The following is a 15,847-nucleotide window of genomic DNA, read 5'->3' on the forward strand; positions in this document are numbered from 1 at the left end:
AGGGTTAAAGGAACGTCCAAGAGTCTTCGCCCAGGATCGCAGTCAAGCTGGAAAGATCATGTGTATGCTATGCTGCTTTTATGTCGGCCCCCCACAATGAGACAATATTCAAATAATTCTAGCATTCTCCTTCATTTTGAGATAATGTTTACATATGACAGCCATTGTGTGGTAAAACCGTGGCCAAGTCTCTGCTTAACAGGTGCGTCTCCTGTAGAAGAGCCAGGTCAATTTTCCAACAACGCATAAAAGTAAGGACACTTTTCTTTTACGTGGTGTATTTAACCTGATAAATCACCCATTATTGAATGCTGATCTCAGGGTAATCCACCATGTACCTGGCAATAAAATATAGCACCAGTAGCTGTGACTGCCTGACTCACCGATATGGCTGATATAAATATAAAATGAGTAAGCCTTTCCCTTAATGATTAGTCTAAAGTTCCACTCCTGTTACCCAGAATATGACAAGAATAAAGACAATTTCCCCCAAAATAGCCTCTGGTGGTGCCCGATAATTAACAAATAACATAAAGCCCATTAAACAAGACCAAAAAAAAATTACAAAACATTTATATCCATGACCTAGTATGAAAATGGGCTATCGGGAGAACATGGTTTTAACCCTTAACAAGATTTCCCAGAATTCTTCGTGACCATATAACTGTCAGGTTAGCTTACATAGGGAACAGCTCTCCTCTCAGGATGTCCCGGCACCCATACACGCACAACACGTGAGACCGGGGAAAGAACAAAGCCATGCACATGGAATATATGGACATATGGACTGTCATTCGAGCAATAAACAAGGTCTGTGTCCATAATTAACAGAAAGTGAAAACCAAAAAGGTGTGACAGATAGCCTTCAATTAAATAAGCCTAACATTGCCCTCAACATTTCGGCTGTAGCGATTAGCTAGCTAGCCACTGGCTAAATGATGCCACAGTGAACGCACAAGATTATAGTGCTGGTGTAACACCTGAATAGTGATGATTCTGTTACAGAGACTGTTTAAGTATGTTTCCATTACGCTGCCAGCAGGGGGCAGAGTCGGTAAAAATGACTGTCAGCCAAGTAGTGGAGGAGAGTTAAAGGCACATACAGTATTGACTAATCATAAGAACGATGAAAAAAGAGGCCTATCGAACACATTATATTAACAAACCATCTGTCCTGTGGCAGAGACTTTGTATGTAAACTTGTTGTGTGACAAAGTCGCATTGCATCTGGTATGAACGTAGCATTAGACCCTTCAGGTCCTTCAGGTAGCCTGGTGTCGCGGACGTTGCATCGTCTGCTCCGATCCTCCACGTCAGCTAGATTAAGTTGTATCGTCTCCATCGAGCTGCACTGACCTTCGTCAGCCTCAATGTGCTGTGTGTGTGTGCGTGCATGTGTGTGCGTGTGCGTGCACGTGCGCGCATGTGTGTGTTGTTGAAGTGGAAAAGACAGAGAAGCCTTTGCACTGGAGCCAGATCCCAGTTGGGAGGGGATGGTTGATCCGCCACTAATCCCAACCGCTCCAGAGAGGATGAATGGTTCAGATGGGACAGAAATGTCATTAACACATATTTTATGCATATCATTTTCCAAAATAATCACGAGTGTTGTGAAGGAGAACATGAGGACAGTTGGTGTAACAGGAGACAAAGGACACAAGGGAGAGGACAAGATGGAGGCAGGTGATCCACCGTGCACACCCCTAAAGGGAGAAGCTGAAAGAAGTTGAATACATTTTTTGCCTAATCACTCAGAACAGCATATCAGAGGCACCATTTGTGATCACTGCTGTATTTATTTAAGCTGCCAGCTCTTTCATATCAAGTTTAGACGCTTTTATCAAACCTCTGGAACTCCTGATGGTGTTGCTCACATATTGAATTTAAAGTACGTACAGTATTTCCTGTCAGTTTGAGACATTGTCTGTCGCCAGGCATTTAAGGAGGCAGCTTGATGAACAGCATCAGAGGTAATAGAATAGTTATTACATGTTAGAGGACAGCAGGAAGGGACATGATGGTGAGAGGGTCAGAGGGCCAAGCTCTGAAGTCCCAGCCCGTCCAATCTGCAATCAGCTGTTTTTTGGGATTCTGATCTTGGCGATTTAATAGATTTTCCCCTCAACATAAATGTAATTTAACTGGAATTGAGCTACTTTACTTTTCTTCCCTTCTTACCCTTTGTCCACAGTTGCTTCAGTATCCCACAGTCACTGCTGTTTGGCCAAATCCGTCTGTTCTGTGTGTTTAATGCATCTTAATCAGGATTAATCCTAATCCTCTCAGTAGACAACATGGAGCATATGCAAACATATGGTCTGTCAAAGCTAATTAAACAGGAGAAAACAACAGTATCTACACATTAAACATAAAGGATGGATGGATGAGGACCAATTAATTTAGATTCATTCATTGCCAAAATGTGGCATTGGTGGTTTATTTTTAAGAAGTGGGATTAGAAGTGGGGTCTTTTTACAAAATAGTCAAGCAGTGTGTAATTTGTTTGTAATTTAAATGTTCTACTTTACTATAATGTCATACTGCCTCCCTATGACTTTTATTTATGTTTCTGTACAGCACTGTGGTTGTTTTACAAATAAATTTGTGCTTTACAAATAAAGTTGGATTGGATTGGATACTTGGATACTCATACTCATATCCACTCTCAGCCATAAAAAACCAAACAATATTGGTCGACCTCTATTTGATGGATGGATGGATGAACATCTGAACATAGCTGAAACTGCAGCTAATGCAGCCATGTTAAATAACAGCATAACCAATGAGATGCATAATGACAGAACTAACTAAAACACTCCCAAAACCTGTGGTTTTGGGAGTGTTTTAGTTAGTTCTGTGTCATAATGGTTCATAAAGGGACCCAAGTACAGAAGAACACAGACAGATGCTTCATGTGTGGAGCCTGCCAGTCACACACACAGGAGGGTGGAACTTCCAGGATCCTGACGGTGTGAACAGGATAGTTCAGGATAGTACATTATAAACGCTGCTGACTATGCTGTGCACACCAACAGCTCACTTCCAGCCAGCATCAAGAACCAGCCAAGAGACTCTGCCACTCTCTGACACCTGAGTTTGTAAATCTTAGGGACACAGAAGCTGCTGGTCTACTGCTGCTTTGTGTGGTTAGTTTGTGTCACTGAGGTTAATCTGAACAGAGGATTCCAAGCACTATAGTCAGTAAATAACACATTTACACTTACAGATTCGAGAAATGCTGTGATGTAAAATTGCACATCCTCTCTATGGACTTTGGTGTGGGGGTTTTTTAGTTTCCAGTCAGAACATGCTATGTATTCATGAGATATTGTAAACTGATGTAGATGTTATTAAGTGGGTACCACTGGGAACCCTGTTTTCAGTGAGAGCAAGAGTTCCTAGCACGGGGGGAGCACGCAGCCCAATTAGCACTGACTTTACAACCACACTTCAAAAATTAAAACTGTCCATTTAAATTTAGTTGTGTTTGTTTTTATCAAATATGTGCATTAAAATCAACCAATGTGAGGTTATGAAGACTGGCTTTACAAGGAGCATGATTTTCCAATCCAATTTACTGATAAAGCACATCTAAAACAAAGTGCCGTACAGTCATAAAGTAACAGAACAAACTCACACTGATGTTTTTAAGACAGACTTAAAACAGTAAGTGATGACGCCTAATGTGCAGCGGCAAATCATTCCACAGTTTGGGGAGCTGTTACCGCGAAGGCCTGATTCCCCCTGAGCTTCAGCCTCGTTTTTTGGGACGACCAAAAGCAGCTGATCAGCTGATCATTAGGGATTGCAAAGACGTGTACAGTATACGTCTTAAGTAGGTCAGAGAATTGTCAGTCAGTTTAAAGACAGTGTTTCTCAGCTCAAGTTTGCAAACATTGTAGGTCTTTCCCCATTTACACTTTATAATCTCTTGTAAAGATTTAGGAATTTTGATGTGAAAGGCCAAGGGCAGAAACTGAATATTGACCCCTCAGGAGGTATGATATTTAAAAACATCATAAAACTGTTTCATGCAAAGAGGAGGTTATATATCATTTGTTTTCAATCAAAGAGTTTTCTGAACTCATTTTAGAGTGAAAGACAGTGGGAATGTGTTCTGAGGTCATTGGATTATTCATTCCAAAGATCATCCAGACTGTTATCAATGAATGAGTGATGATTTGAGGAAGCATCAGTGAACATGTTATAGGTGATCTGAATATACAGTATGTGATGGTACCACTGATGGAGAGGCTTATGTTGGAGTTTCATATTTTATTTATGAGAGTTACAGACTTATTTCATATTTTATTTATGGGAATTGCTGACATTTCATTTATTATATTTTATTTCACATTTTATTTTGGAATTTCATCATATACCCCCATCTTTTACCAGAAACTCCATGTCTATTTCAGGAGGATGACACCGTGTCTGATTCTGCACGAGTTACAGCACAGCACCATAGACTGTGTGGGCTAGACTGATCTGTCAGAAGTCCAGGGGCCTCATTTATAAAGCTTGTATACGCACAAAAAAGGCGTAGGCCACTTTCTATGCAAAGTTTTGTTATTTATAAATAAACAAACCTGAGGGGAAACATGCAAGCATTCACAGAAACTCTGATCCATGCTTACGCAAATAAATGAGAGAGCGGACAAACTGCACATCTGATGAATAACCAGAAACTGTTTGAAATTACTTCACAGTGTTAAATAAATCTAATTATTACAAAAGATATCTGCTGTACGAATGAAATGTTTTGCTAGTATTACTGTTTGTCTTGTACAGTCGGTTTCACTGCCTCACCTGAAACTGTTCCAGGGTGAACAGTGCTAGAGGATGAAGCAAATGGAAGCTTGCAGGACAGAAAACACACACAAACCCCAAAACACATGCAGGACAGAAAACACACACAAACCCCAAAACACATGCAGGACAGAAAACACACACAAACCCCAAAACACATGCAGGACAGAAAACACACACAAACCCCAAAACACATGCAGGACAGTAAACACACACAAACCCCAAAACACATGCAGGACAAAAAACACACACAAACCCCAAAACACACGCAGGACAGAAAACACACACAAACCCCAAAACACATGCAGGACAGAAAACACACACAAACCCCAAAACACATGCAGGACAGAAAACACACACAAACCCCAAAACACACGCAGGACAGAAAACACACACAAACCCCAAAACAAACGCAGGATAGAAAACACACACAAACCCCAAAACACATGCAGGACAGAAAACACACACAAACCCCAAAACACACGCAGGACAGAAAACACACACAAACCCCAAAACAAACGCAGGATAGAAAACACACACAAACCCCAAAACACATGCAGGACAGAAAACACACACAAACCCCAAAAGACACGCAGGACAGAAAACACATACAAACCCCAAAACAAACGCAGGACAGAAAACACACACAAACCCCAAAACAAACGCAGGACAGAAAACACACACTCCTCTATGGCGACACAACCGTGCCAAAACTCAGTCGAGCGACAAACAATGTGAATGCAGGCAAAATATTATTCCACATGCGTAGATATGCTCTCTTGAGTTCTGCTTGTGTGGGTTTACATTCTACTTGGGTTAGGGAACCCGGGGAGGACTGGCTCTATTGTGATTGGTTGTTTCTGAGAGCGAGCAAGATTCTCAAAGTCTGTGAAAAAATTTTTTTCTCAATGTGGCCCTTATACTCCGTCATAGATAACCTCTTAATAAAGGTCTTTTAATAAAGTAAGAATGAAGTAGTCCCGGAGTATGTATCGAATACGAGCGCTCCCACAGACCCACCTCCGTTTCTGAATATGCTTGTGTTTTTGTTTCTGTCGGCAACGACCCAAAGCACATCGAGCAATCGATGCTGAAATATCGAGCTATTCAATAACTGAAAAAAATGTGCGTGTGTTTTGGGATTTGTGTGTTTTGGGTTTTAGGTTGTTTTTCTTTTGCAGTGCGTTTCTACGTTGCATTTCTTTGTGTTTTCGTTTGTGTTTTTGAATATGCAGCTCATTTCTCCTTCTGCATGTGTTTTGGGTCACTGCAGTGTGTTTGCACCTGTCGCTCACTGAAGGTTTACCCATTTAAGTTGTGGCCACTCGCTCACACATTCACAGCATCTGCCACATTCTATAACAGTCTGGCCTTTTGGCATCAGTGATGTCAACACTAACTTTTGTTTTTATTGTATGGTTATTATTCTTACCCATGTTTTATGTATTTTAATGGATTTTATTAGTTTTTTAGGTATTTGGATTGGATTGGACACTGTGTCCACCAAATAAAAAGGGTTTTTATGCATGCATCCACGTAGTACCCCAATTTCACAGTGTGTGAAAATCCTCTTTTCTGACTACAGGCAACTGTGGGCGTCAACCTGATGCTCACAAAGGCTGCTTGTGATTTTTAAAGAGAAACTGGACGTGCGTGCCGTGGGTTTATATATCAGAATATATATGTGCGAAAGCAACTTTTCAGGTGAATCCATTTTTATAAATGAGGCCCCAGATTTCTCCTATTGGAAATGTACGGCACATCATGAAGAGGAGAATCAAACAACGGCAACCACAGACCATTGAGCAGTCCCAGTCTTGTTTACAGCAGGAATGGACAAGCATTCCACATGGAAAGCTGCAACAATTTCAAGTCTAATTACAGGAAAAGTCTCAAAAAACACAAACCATCAAACTATTCACTTGAAATTTCTACACAGAACCTACATAACCTCCTATAATAAGACAGCAGCTAGTTGGCTCTTTCCCCTCATTGTCAATTTTGTTTACAAGGTTGTTTTGGCACTTTCTTACATCTGAGAGGGCCCTGAGGTACATAATACTGTACGTGTGTATCTGTTTTATGAGATAAACGGATACCTACACTCTTTTTGTTTCGTTCTATGGTATGAGCATGTGTCATGAACAAATGATGATAACCTTTCTTTGTCCTTTTTTCTGTTAAAAATAAAGGTTCAACTGAAACTGTCCCAACTTTTCTGGAAATGGGGTTTGTATGACATGAACGAATGAAAAACAAAAGAATATGAGCTTCATTTTTGTCTGTGAGTTTGTTGAGTCTGCCCGTTGTGCTCTCACGCTGATGTTATGATGTCTGTGGTGAACTGTCTCTGTCTCTCTCCACTCTGTCTCAGACCAGTCTCGAGCAGAGAGGTCAAACTCCATCGCTGTGGCCGGCGCTGTAATGGGAGCAGTCCTCGCCCTCTTCCTCATTGCCATCTTCGTCATTGTCATCGTCACTGCCCGCAAGGCTCCGCCCCCAGCCTTCACTGACAAAGTGTGAGTCTAACCGATCATTCACACGTTATAGCAGTCCGGGTGCAATGACCCAGCAGCTGAGCATGAGGTTGTCTGAAGCCCAGCTGTGGGTTCAAGGTAGTGCTGGGCAGTATTTATTTATACAAAATAACTATTTTATATCATTAGATTTCAATATAAATGAAATCAATATTTCTGTAAGACTGGGTGATGTGGCTTATAAAAAATATCTCAATATTTCTTTGTTAATATTTAGTGGATAGATTTATTTAATATAGATATATCATGTCCCATTTATTGCGCCGGCAGTTGAAGGAGTTGCTTTGTTCTCCTGCTGCAGTGTTTGCCCTGGAGCAGCAATGCTGTGAGACACTGTTGGGGATGATGGCTGTGTTGGCAGCAAGCCCTCATCCTGCTTTGCTGCTGCTGTTCCTATAGAGCACCAGCACTTATGTTAATGTTGGAGCAAAGAAGAACTCTGAGGTTAAATTATTTACACAGGAAGCTGGGTCACACTGCCACAGACCTGTGACTGACATTAAATCCCTTGAGCATGCGTGCATGCTCTTGTATTTGTTTCCTGTTTTCCTGGCATAAACACTGACCTTGTCAGGACCAGTAGTCCTCAGGGTGGTCCTAATGAGACAGAACCTTATTTCTGAAGACCCGGTTAAGTTTAGGACTAAGACTTGAATGCGAGTACACGCACATGCGCTTTCCCCTCATACTTTTCTGTGTTGTGTCTGTTCTCATTAACTGTGACAGATGGGAAATTCTAGGACTGAACCAGATCTTTTATGTGTGCTATTGCACAAGAATGAAACCTTGAGGGTTTACTCTGATTTAGTTTGGGTTCACAACCTGCGTGTCATTATGAGCGCAACTCTATCATTTGACACACACATCAAATCTGTCACAAAATCTTCCTTTTTCCATCTCAAAAATCTCCCGACTCTGGCCGTCGCTCCCTGATTATGTCGCTGAGACCCTCATCCATGCTTTCATTACAAAATTGATTTAAATATACATGGAATCAACAATCTTATATTTAAAAAAGTCACTTAACCCTTCACAAGATTTCAACCATTATTATTTGTGTAGAATTAACACACGTAAATATCCTTCATTTAACATTAAAAAAAACAAAGAAATAAACCAGATTTGATTTGAAATGAAAGGTAAAAAAGTCATATTGTCCAGCCTTACAGAAGCATTCATTTGATTGATATTGTGATATATAGATATATATAGTGTATATCGATATGGAATGATGTAAAAATCAGTATATCATGATAATTATTATGCCCTATTATGGACCAAAGAATTACTGGAAAAAATAATCGAAAGATTAATCGGTTTTGAAAACAATCGTGAGACTTAATTCTGTGTGTCCAATACTGCTGACTGACCCTTACATACCAATCATGCGTATAAGGCTGCAGCCTGATCCCATCATCCATCCTGGATATTGTGTCTTGGTCTGGAAAAAAAAGAAGTAATTCAGCCTGTGAACAAATACGTTTAGTTTTTCACTAAAAATACATGTGCTCCTGTTTTAGTGTTTGAACTTCAATGACAGTGCCATCCTCTGGGATGTTTGAAAGTGTGCATGCCTCAGACTGTTTCACTCTCGTTATGTAACAGTGCTGGTGAAAATAGCCCACCTACGATTCCTGCTTTTTGTTTGAACACTGATAGAAAACAGCATGAAGCGAAGGGAAAAAAAACATATGTGCGTCCTTGAGTGTCCTGCATCACTGTCCTGACGCTGCGAGCAGGTATATCTGCTGTCTCTTTGGTCAATGTCGTGACAAGCGTAGCATCTTAAGTGTGACCGCGCCTGGAAGTCCCACTGGGATGATAGGAAGGACGCGGGTGGATGGACATTGGCCTTGTCCCTCCCCTTCATCACACACAGACGTGACTGGACAGCAGCGGGTCACTGGAGAGCACCGCGGTGAATGACTGACCACTGCTCATGTGGAGTGGAAAAAGGGAAGTAGAGCATCAAATCATGTACAGAGTTAGAAGAAAATCAATGCCTGTCATGACATCGTTTTACAAATGGCCAAGGTCAGTTTCTGGGTTTCACTTCACAGGCGGACGGGGATTTCAGACAAATGAGAGAAGGGCTGGTATTCTAGGGTTGTACAGCGCTTTAGAGGCACAGCTGTCAAGAATCTTAAGATGTACTGTTATGTCTGGAAGTACATCACCCTTATACACACACCTTTTCTCTTTTATTGATAACCAAAGAATCAAATGCTACATCTCCTTCAAACGTTCTTCTCTCTTGTGCGTTTGTATACATATGGAGCCAACCGTTGATTAAATGGCTAAATCAAAATTATGATATATATTATATATTAGTAAAGGAATTGTTAATGAAATTGTAATAACAATAATGAATAACATTGAATTAAAACTTAAAATAGGATAATAGAGAAATTAAATGTATACTGTATATATGCACATTTTCGATTATCCTAAACCCTAGGCATGATGTTGTTAGCATTACTGTACACCACCACCATTTCCATAGAGCTCTGCTAGCTGACGTCACCCAACCAAGGTCACGCCCTCTGGCAGGACACTGTTCACCTCTATAGACACATACTGTATACTAGACACATAAATCTGCTAATATGTCAGACAACTGGTCTCTTCTCTGGCTTTTGTCCTCATAAAAGTAAAGATGGTGCAAAGATGTTGTGCCAAAACAGTCCGGGAGAGCATTTTACCAGATCCCCACAGATCACAGCTGAGGTGAATCACTGCTATGAAACATGATCACAATGAGCAGAAGACGACGGAGCGATGGGAACCCACAAGCAACACTCTTGCTAGATCATGGACTCAGTCTAAGGCCTTGTTTAGACTGCTGCCCAAATCAGATTTGAAAGCATATCCAACTGTTCACATTATATATAGCAAGTGATCAGATCCAATCTCCATGTGTCCTTACTGACACTGTCTTGTCTAGTCTTCCACTAGGATTTCTATAGTTACAGGGCTTACTGACACCAGATGAGAAGTGACAGAAATGTGTGCTTCATGTGCATCAATTAACCACTGACATCTGACTTTAGTACTGTATGATAGGCAGGTAAAATAGGATTAGGAATAGTATTTTATTTTATTTTATATAAGATATTTTATGGAAACTAAAAAACTATAAATGATCTCTTCATGATGTGAAATGTTATGCATCATTAGGGCTGAGATTACTGGTTATTTTCAGAGATGTTTAAATGTTTAATCTGACGATTATTGTCTTGTTTAAAATTGTTTAGTCCCTAAAATGTCAGAAAATGTTGATTGTTGTTTCACAAACCTCAAAATGATGATGTCCTCAAATGTCTTAAAATGATTCATTTTTAATGATTTTCTTGTCATAAGGAGCAAAGAAACCAGAAAATATTCATATTTAAGAAGCTGAAAGATTTATAATTGGGTAAAAAAAAAAACACAAACTAATTAATCGATTATCAAAAACAATGCCGATTTGTGATAAATAACCAAGAAGTGAAATATTTGTCATCATAATAAGATAATTTATAGCAGGGTTCGGCTAGTAAATTTGGCCTAGAGACAATATTTTCTAAGCAATTGAATATATTGAAACTATTCAATATTGTACAAAAATGGCAAATTGAGGAGTTTTGGCCCATGGGCTGCCAGTTACAAACACTGATTATCTTGTTATGAAGTAATAAGTATGTTTTATTGTATGTCATAATGTCATGAATATATGGTGATATATAATGTGAAACGTTTCATGTTTTAGGTGACAGTGATGCCATTTTTCTGGTGACACATTTTTATTGCGTTTATTGTCCAACTTTTCAGTTTTACAGCGTTGACAGGTTTTGGAGCCAAATTGGATCTGTATGCTGAGTAGTAGTAGTAGTAGTGCAACAGCCAGTAGGTTCACCTCCTGGTCAAAGGAGGCTGTAAACAGAGCAGGTGCAGAAGTGTCTCTGTCTTTCTCAGGTCACTTGATTTACAATATGCTGTAAGATTATTGTGGATTTATTGATGAAAAACACAACAACAAAGCCTGACTACTGAACCCTTTACATTTTATTGACTAAATGATTTTGTGTTACTTACAGCTATTTGTGAAAACTAAACTTGGGGATTTTTCCCCTATTTTCTCTGTCTGTGAAGGATTGACCTTCCTCCGACACACAAGCCGCCTCCTCCGTACTCTGAGAGATCACCAGCCGTACCTCTGGGGGTCCACGCATCACAAGTGGCCTGGCTCTGTCAGGTAACGCTGTCCCTCGCTGCTCCCGCCTCCTCCTGTTAGTACATTTAGCTCTACATGACTCATCACAGACTTGTGTCTACCAAAGCTTGTGATGATGAGCGCTGAGTCACAACAGGAAGTAATAACAATTCAACAGGCGTCATGAGTTATTATGAAGTCCTAGGCCTAATGGCTGTTCTCATTTAACATGTCAGAACATTTGTGTTCAGCTCAAGCTTTCATGAGGCTGTATTTCTTTCTTATAAGTTGAAAACAAAGAGCTTCATCTTTTCTCTCTTTAACACTTAACTGAAACACAGAGGCCCGGCTTTTTTACTGTATGTATGGATGTTTGGATTCAAAAAGCAAAATATCAAAGAAAAATAATTCTGACCTAAATCTTACAATTCTGAGGGGGAAAAAACTCTTTACTGAGTTCTGACTTAAATCTCAGTTTTTCATTTATTTATATTTTATTTATTTTATTTCCACATGTGACACTTATTTTTCCATCTATTGTCTGAATAAGACATAACAAAATCTGATAAAAAAGGATCAGGACCACATGTGAATATGTTTTGGAGACAAAATAAAAAAAGCCAGAGTCAAAGTCAAGAGTTCTTCCTTTAATCTCTGAATTCTGCATTATTTACATAAGATATAACAAAAACAAAACACAGACACACAAAACAAACAAAAAAATAAAACATTTAAATCATCACTGCTATTAATAATATCATACACAAATAACAAATCAGTAATTTGATCTTCTTTAATCTTTTTTAATTAACATGAGACTTAAGATACTCAAGTGGAACCAGGTCAAAGTATAATATAATGGCGTGTTTCCACCGGCTCGCCTCACCTGGGCACGGCACGGTTATTTTGCATTTCCACTATCATAGTACCTGCTACTTTTTTTAGAACCTGCTCTGGCGAGGTTGTAAGCGAGCTGATGTCACCAGACTGCCGGCCACTCATTGGTCAGAGTGCCATCACAGAGAGGGATGAGCAAAAGTCCGACACAAGAATCTTTTTAATTCACTGATTCTAATGATTCAGTACGCTGAAATCAACTGCTTTACAAGTCACTGTGTAACAGGGTCAGTTACTGCAGCATAATCGTGGTGTACTGCAATTTATTACACACCTGATATTTATTTTACTAAATTAATTACACTTAATTACACATAGCATATGTAAAGCAGTGTTGTTTTCATCGACAATGACGCAATTATTTTGTGGTCGCCGCTTTTTTCATGACGATACGAGACAGTGACGAGATAAACCTAAACACAATCACAACCCCCTTGAACCTATAGATCTGCTGTTCTCACAACTTACGTGGGACACTCTTGTATGATGAAGTAGGCGTCGATTCATGAAAAAAACTGTTGAAATATGTTAGAAAAAAAGTTGAAATGTTGAAATATGGAGATAAAAGGTTTCTGTCCATCAGCAATCGTCAATTCTTATTTACCTAAATTAATTTGATGCTGAATTTGACACACTGTAATCCCTGTGTTTCTCATGCTGAGTAGGTACTATTTGGTTGTGGGTAGAGTTTTAGCTTAGTATCATATTTATTTATTGTCTTTGATATTATGCTATGTTGACTTTCTTCTCTCTCTTTTTTTCAAACCTGCAGACTCGTAGGGCTGAGCGTCAATACGAACAAAACCCGCCCACGCTAAGGTCAGGACCACAGAGCCCCACCCAGCAGCTGTCCCGTCTGGAGTGGGTGTGTCATCAGAGTGGGACAGACCAAGTGTACATCAACCGCCGTGAACACTATGTGTGACAGACGCACTTCACCTAGCAGACATTCACTCAGTCGCACTAACACGGATGGACTGGATTCTCTGACTCATCAAATATGATGTCTCTTACTCTGCAGTTTTTTACTTCTTTTTTTTTTAACTCTCCTTAATGTGAAATTTATCAGCATTTATTGGTGAAGTTACATATTTCAGTTTAGTATCCCTCACCTCACGCTTCCCTTCCAAGTGTGTTGTTGCACCTATGTAGCCTTCAGTTAGCATCAAAGCTCATGGTGTCATATCCAGCATGTACTTCTATACTACAATAAGCCACAATAAAAAAAGTAAAATGACAGTATCTGTCTGACACTGGTCAGTCAGTCAGTCAGTCATTATCATCTATGGGACACAAATAAGCAGTATTGAGCCATCCGTAGTGACTGAACCTTATTTTCAGCAGGAACATGTCAGTAGACGTCTGCCGTTATTTATGTGCAAGACTTCCAGTCAGTAGTTGTGTAGCTTTATGCAGGAAGCAGATAACGTTGCTTCTAGTAAAATAAGTATTGCATTGGTTAATATAACAGTTGGTTTAAGCAAGAGGCTTTAATGGAACGGGAATGTTTGGACCATCAGCCGCAATTCAAACAGACATTGATACAAAACGCTGTATAAACCGATTAACAAGGAAACGCATTTCTGCTTAAAAGCCTTAAATCTGAGGACATTGTCCATGTTTGTTTCACTTTGTTGAATAAATAGACCTTCAGAAGATCATCCGATACCAGAGAAGTGACTACACTATGAAACGCTGGTTAAACCTTCCCTAGTTACTCCCACATTCAAAATAAGGTCATTGACATGAATGTACTAGTTTTAGATGTAACCACCAACATCTTTCTGGGTTTCCCCTGTCACAAGGGTTTCATGCAGACTCTGTATTTTCTGGCACATCCCTAAACCAAACCAGGTCAGATCCAAACCAGATGCAGATGTAGCACCTGCATCACAGACCACAAAGGGACTAATTAAGGTATTTCTGTCACTGGTCTGTGATTTGCTGTCATAGTCTAATGATGCTGTGCCTTTTGGCAGCAGAAACTGTAGATTTGTGTCATACATTTATGCTGAGTCATAATAATCTACTAATCGGGGATCACAGTCATGTGAGACATTACTGATATCAGTGTTTTTTATGTCTTATATATTATATTTATATGATTTGAGTGTATTCCCTTTTGAAATAAGCTGTAGAGCCATGGTTCTCAAATGCTGGTACGTGTACACAAACTCTTTGTTAGTGGTATTTGGAAGAATATTAGAAACATATTGGAATATATTAGAATATTAGAATATTAGAACATTAGAACATTAGAACATGTGAAGCATGTATGAGGAACAGTAGGATTGTGCTCTCACCTGTGCTCTCACAGCTCCATATGGAAAAGGCATCCTCATTAGGGGCCGCCTCCAAAAGGGAACTTGGCCTGTAACCAGAGGGTTGCTGGTTCAAATCCTGACAGGTCAAGGGCTCAGGTACCTCTGAGCAAAGTGCCTAATTCCCATTTCTCTCCATTGATTGGGTTAATTGGTCACTCTAAATTGACCCCAGCCACATCCAGTGTACTCTTACAGTAGTGCCAGTCACAAGCCACAGCTGACATCAGCCTGATAGCTCTGCATAGATCATGCAGATCGTTCCAGGGTACTCATACTCAATCTCATTGAGATACAGTCTGGCATTAGCCAGGCTAGTAGAGTATCTCCAGTTTGGTTAGATTGCTTTAAGCATTGTGTTATTTGATATATCTATTAAATTGTCAGCGGCCTTATAATTGAAACTGCATTAGGCAGAAAACATAGTTGATGTTGAACTGAATCTGCAGGTGACTATAATTCAGGATCACAGCTCTCTGTCCTGAGCTCCTTTTAGACAGAAGCACTTGTTTCATATGCGACAGATGACCTGAGACAATCCCTCCAACTCTGTCACTTGACAGGTTTATTGTGTTTTTTCTTCATGATTGGTTAAAGTCTCCTGTGAGGCAAAAGGCAGGGTACAGCATGGACAGGTCGCCAGCCCATCACAGGGCAAACATACTGAGACAAACAACCATTCACTCACGCCTACTGCCAATGTAGACTGTCCAATTAACTTCATCTGCATGTTTTTGGCCTGTGGGAGAAAACTGGATGACACAAATCCAGGTCTTTTTACTGCAAGGCAACAGTGCTAGCCACTTATCCCACCATGTGGCCATGACAGCATAATGCGGTTTTAAACTGTTTGTGCATGTATAATTTAAACTTAAAAAAAGAAAAAAAAGAAAAGAAAGAAAGAGTCGAATTTTAGTGAAGAAATTATTGTGAAAGTAATCAAACCTTATTGCTGTGACGCAACAGTGCCAGTCATTTCGCTGCTGTGTGGCCCTGAGCAGTAACAAAAAAAAAATCATAAAAATAGTCCCAAAAAAATCCTGCCTTCTGTCCTCATACTGAGAGTAACAGAATAGACTGTTCAGAGAGAG

General features: G+C 39.8%; 1 protein-coding gene across 1 annotated transcript in view; it reads left to right on the forward strand.

The window, feature by feature from the left end:
- Positions 1-13,674, forward strand: part of nectin3b (nectin cell adhesion molecule 3b) — a 48,256-nt gene extending 34,582 nt beyond the window's left edge. The window contains exons 6-8 of the mRNA XM_058627944.1: positions 7,184-7,328; positions 11,478-11,580; positions 13,208-13,674. Coding sequence (XP_058483927.1) covers positions 7,184-7,328; positions 11,478-11,580; positions 13,208-13,360 — 401 coding nt within the window. The 3' untranslated portion in view covers positions 13,361-13,674. The remainder of the gene's footprint in view (positions 1-7,183; positions 7,329-11,477; positions 11,581-13,207) is intronic.
- The last annotated feature ends 2,173 nt before the right edge of the window (positions 13,675-15,847 follow it).

This window comes from Solea solea, chromosome 4 (assembly GCF_958295425.1).
Source record: "Solea solea chromosome 4, fSolSol10.1, whole genome shotgun sequence".
In the NCBI taxonomy this organism is placed as follows: Eukaryota; Metazoa; Chordata; class Actinopteri; order Pleuronectiformes; family Soleidae; genus Solea; species Solea solea.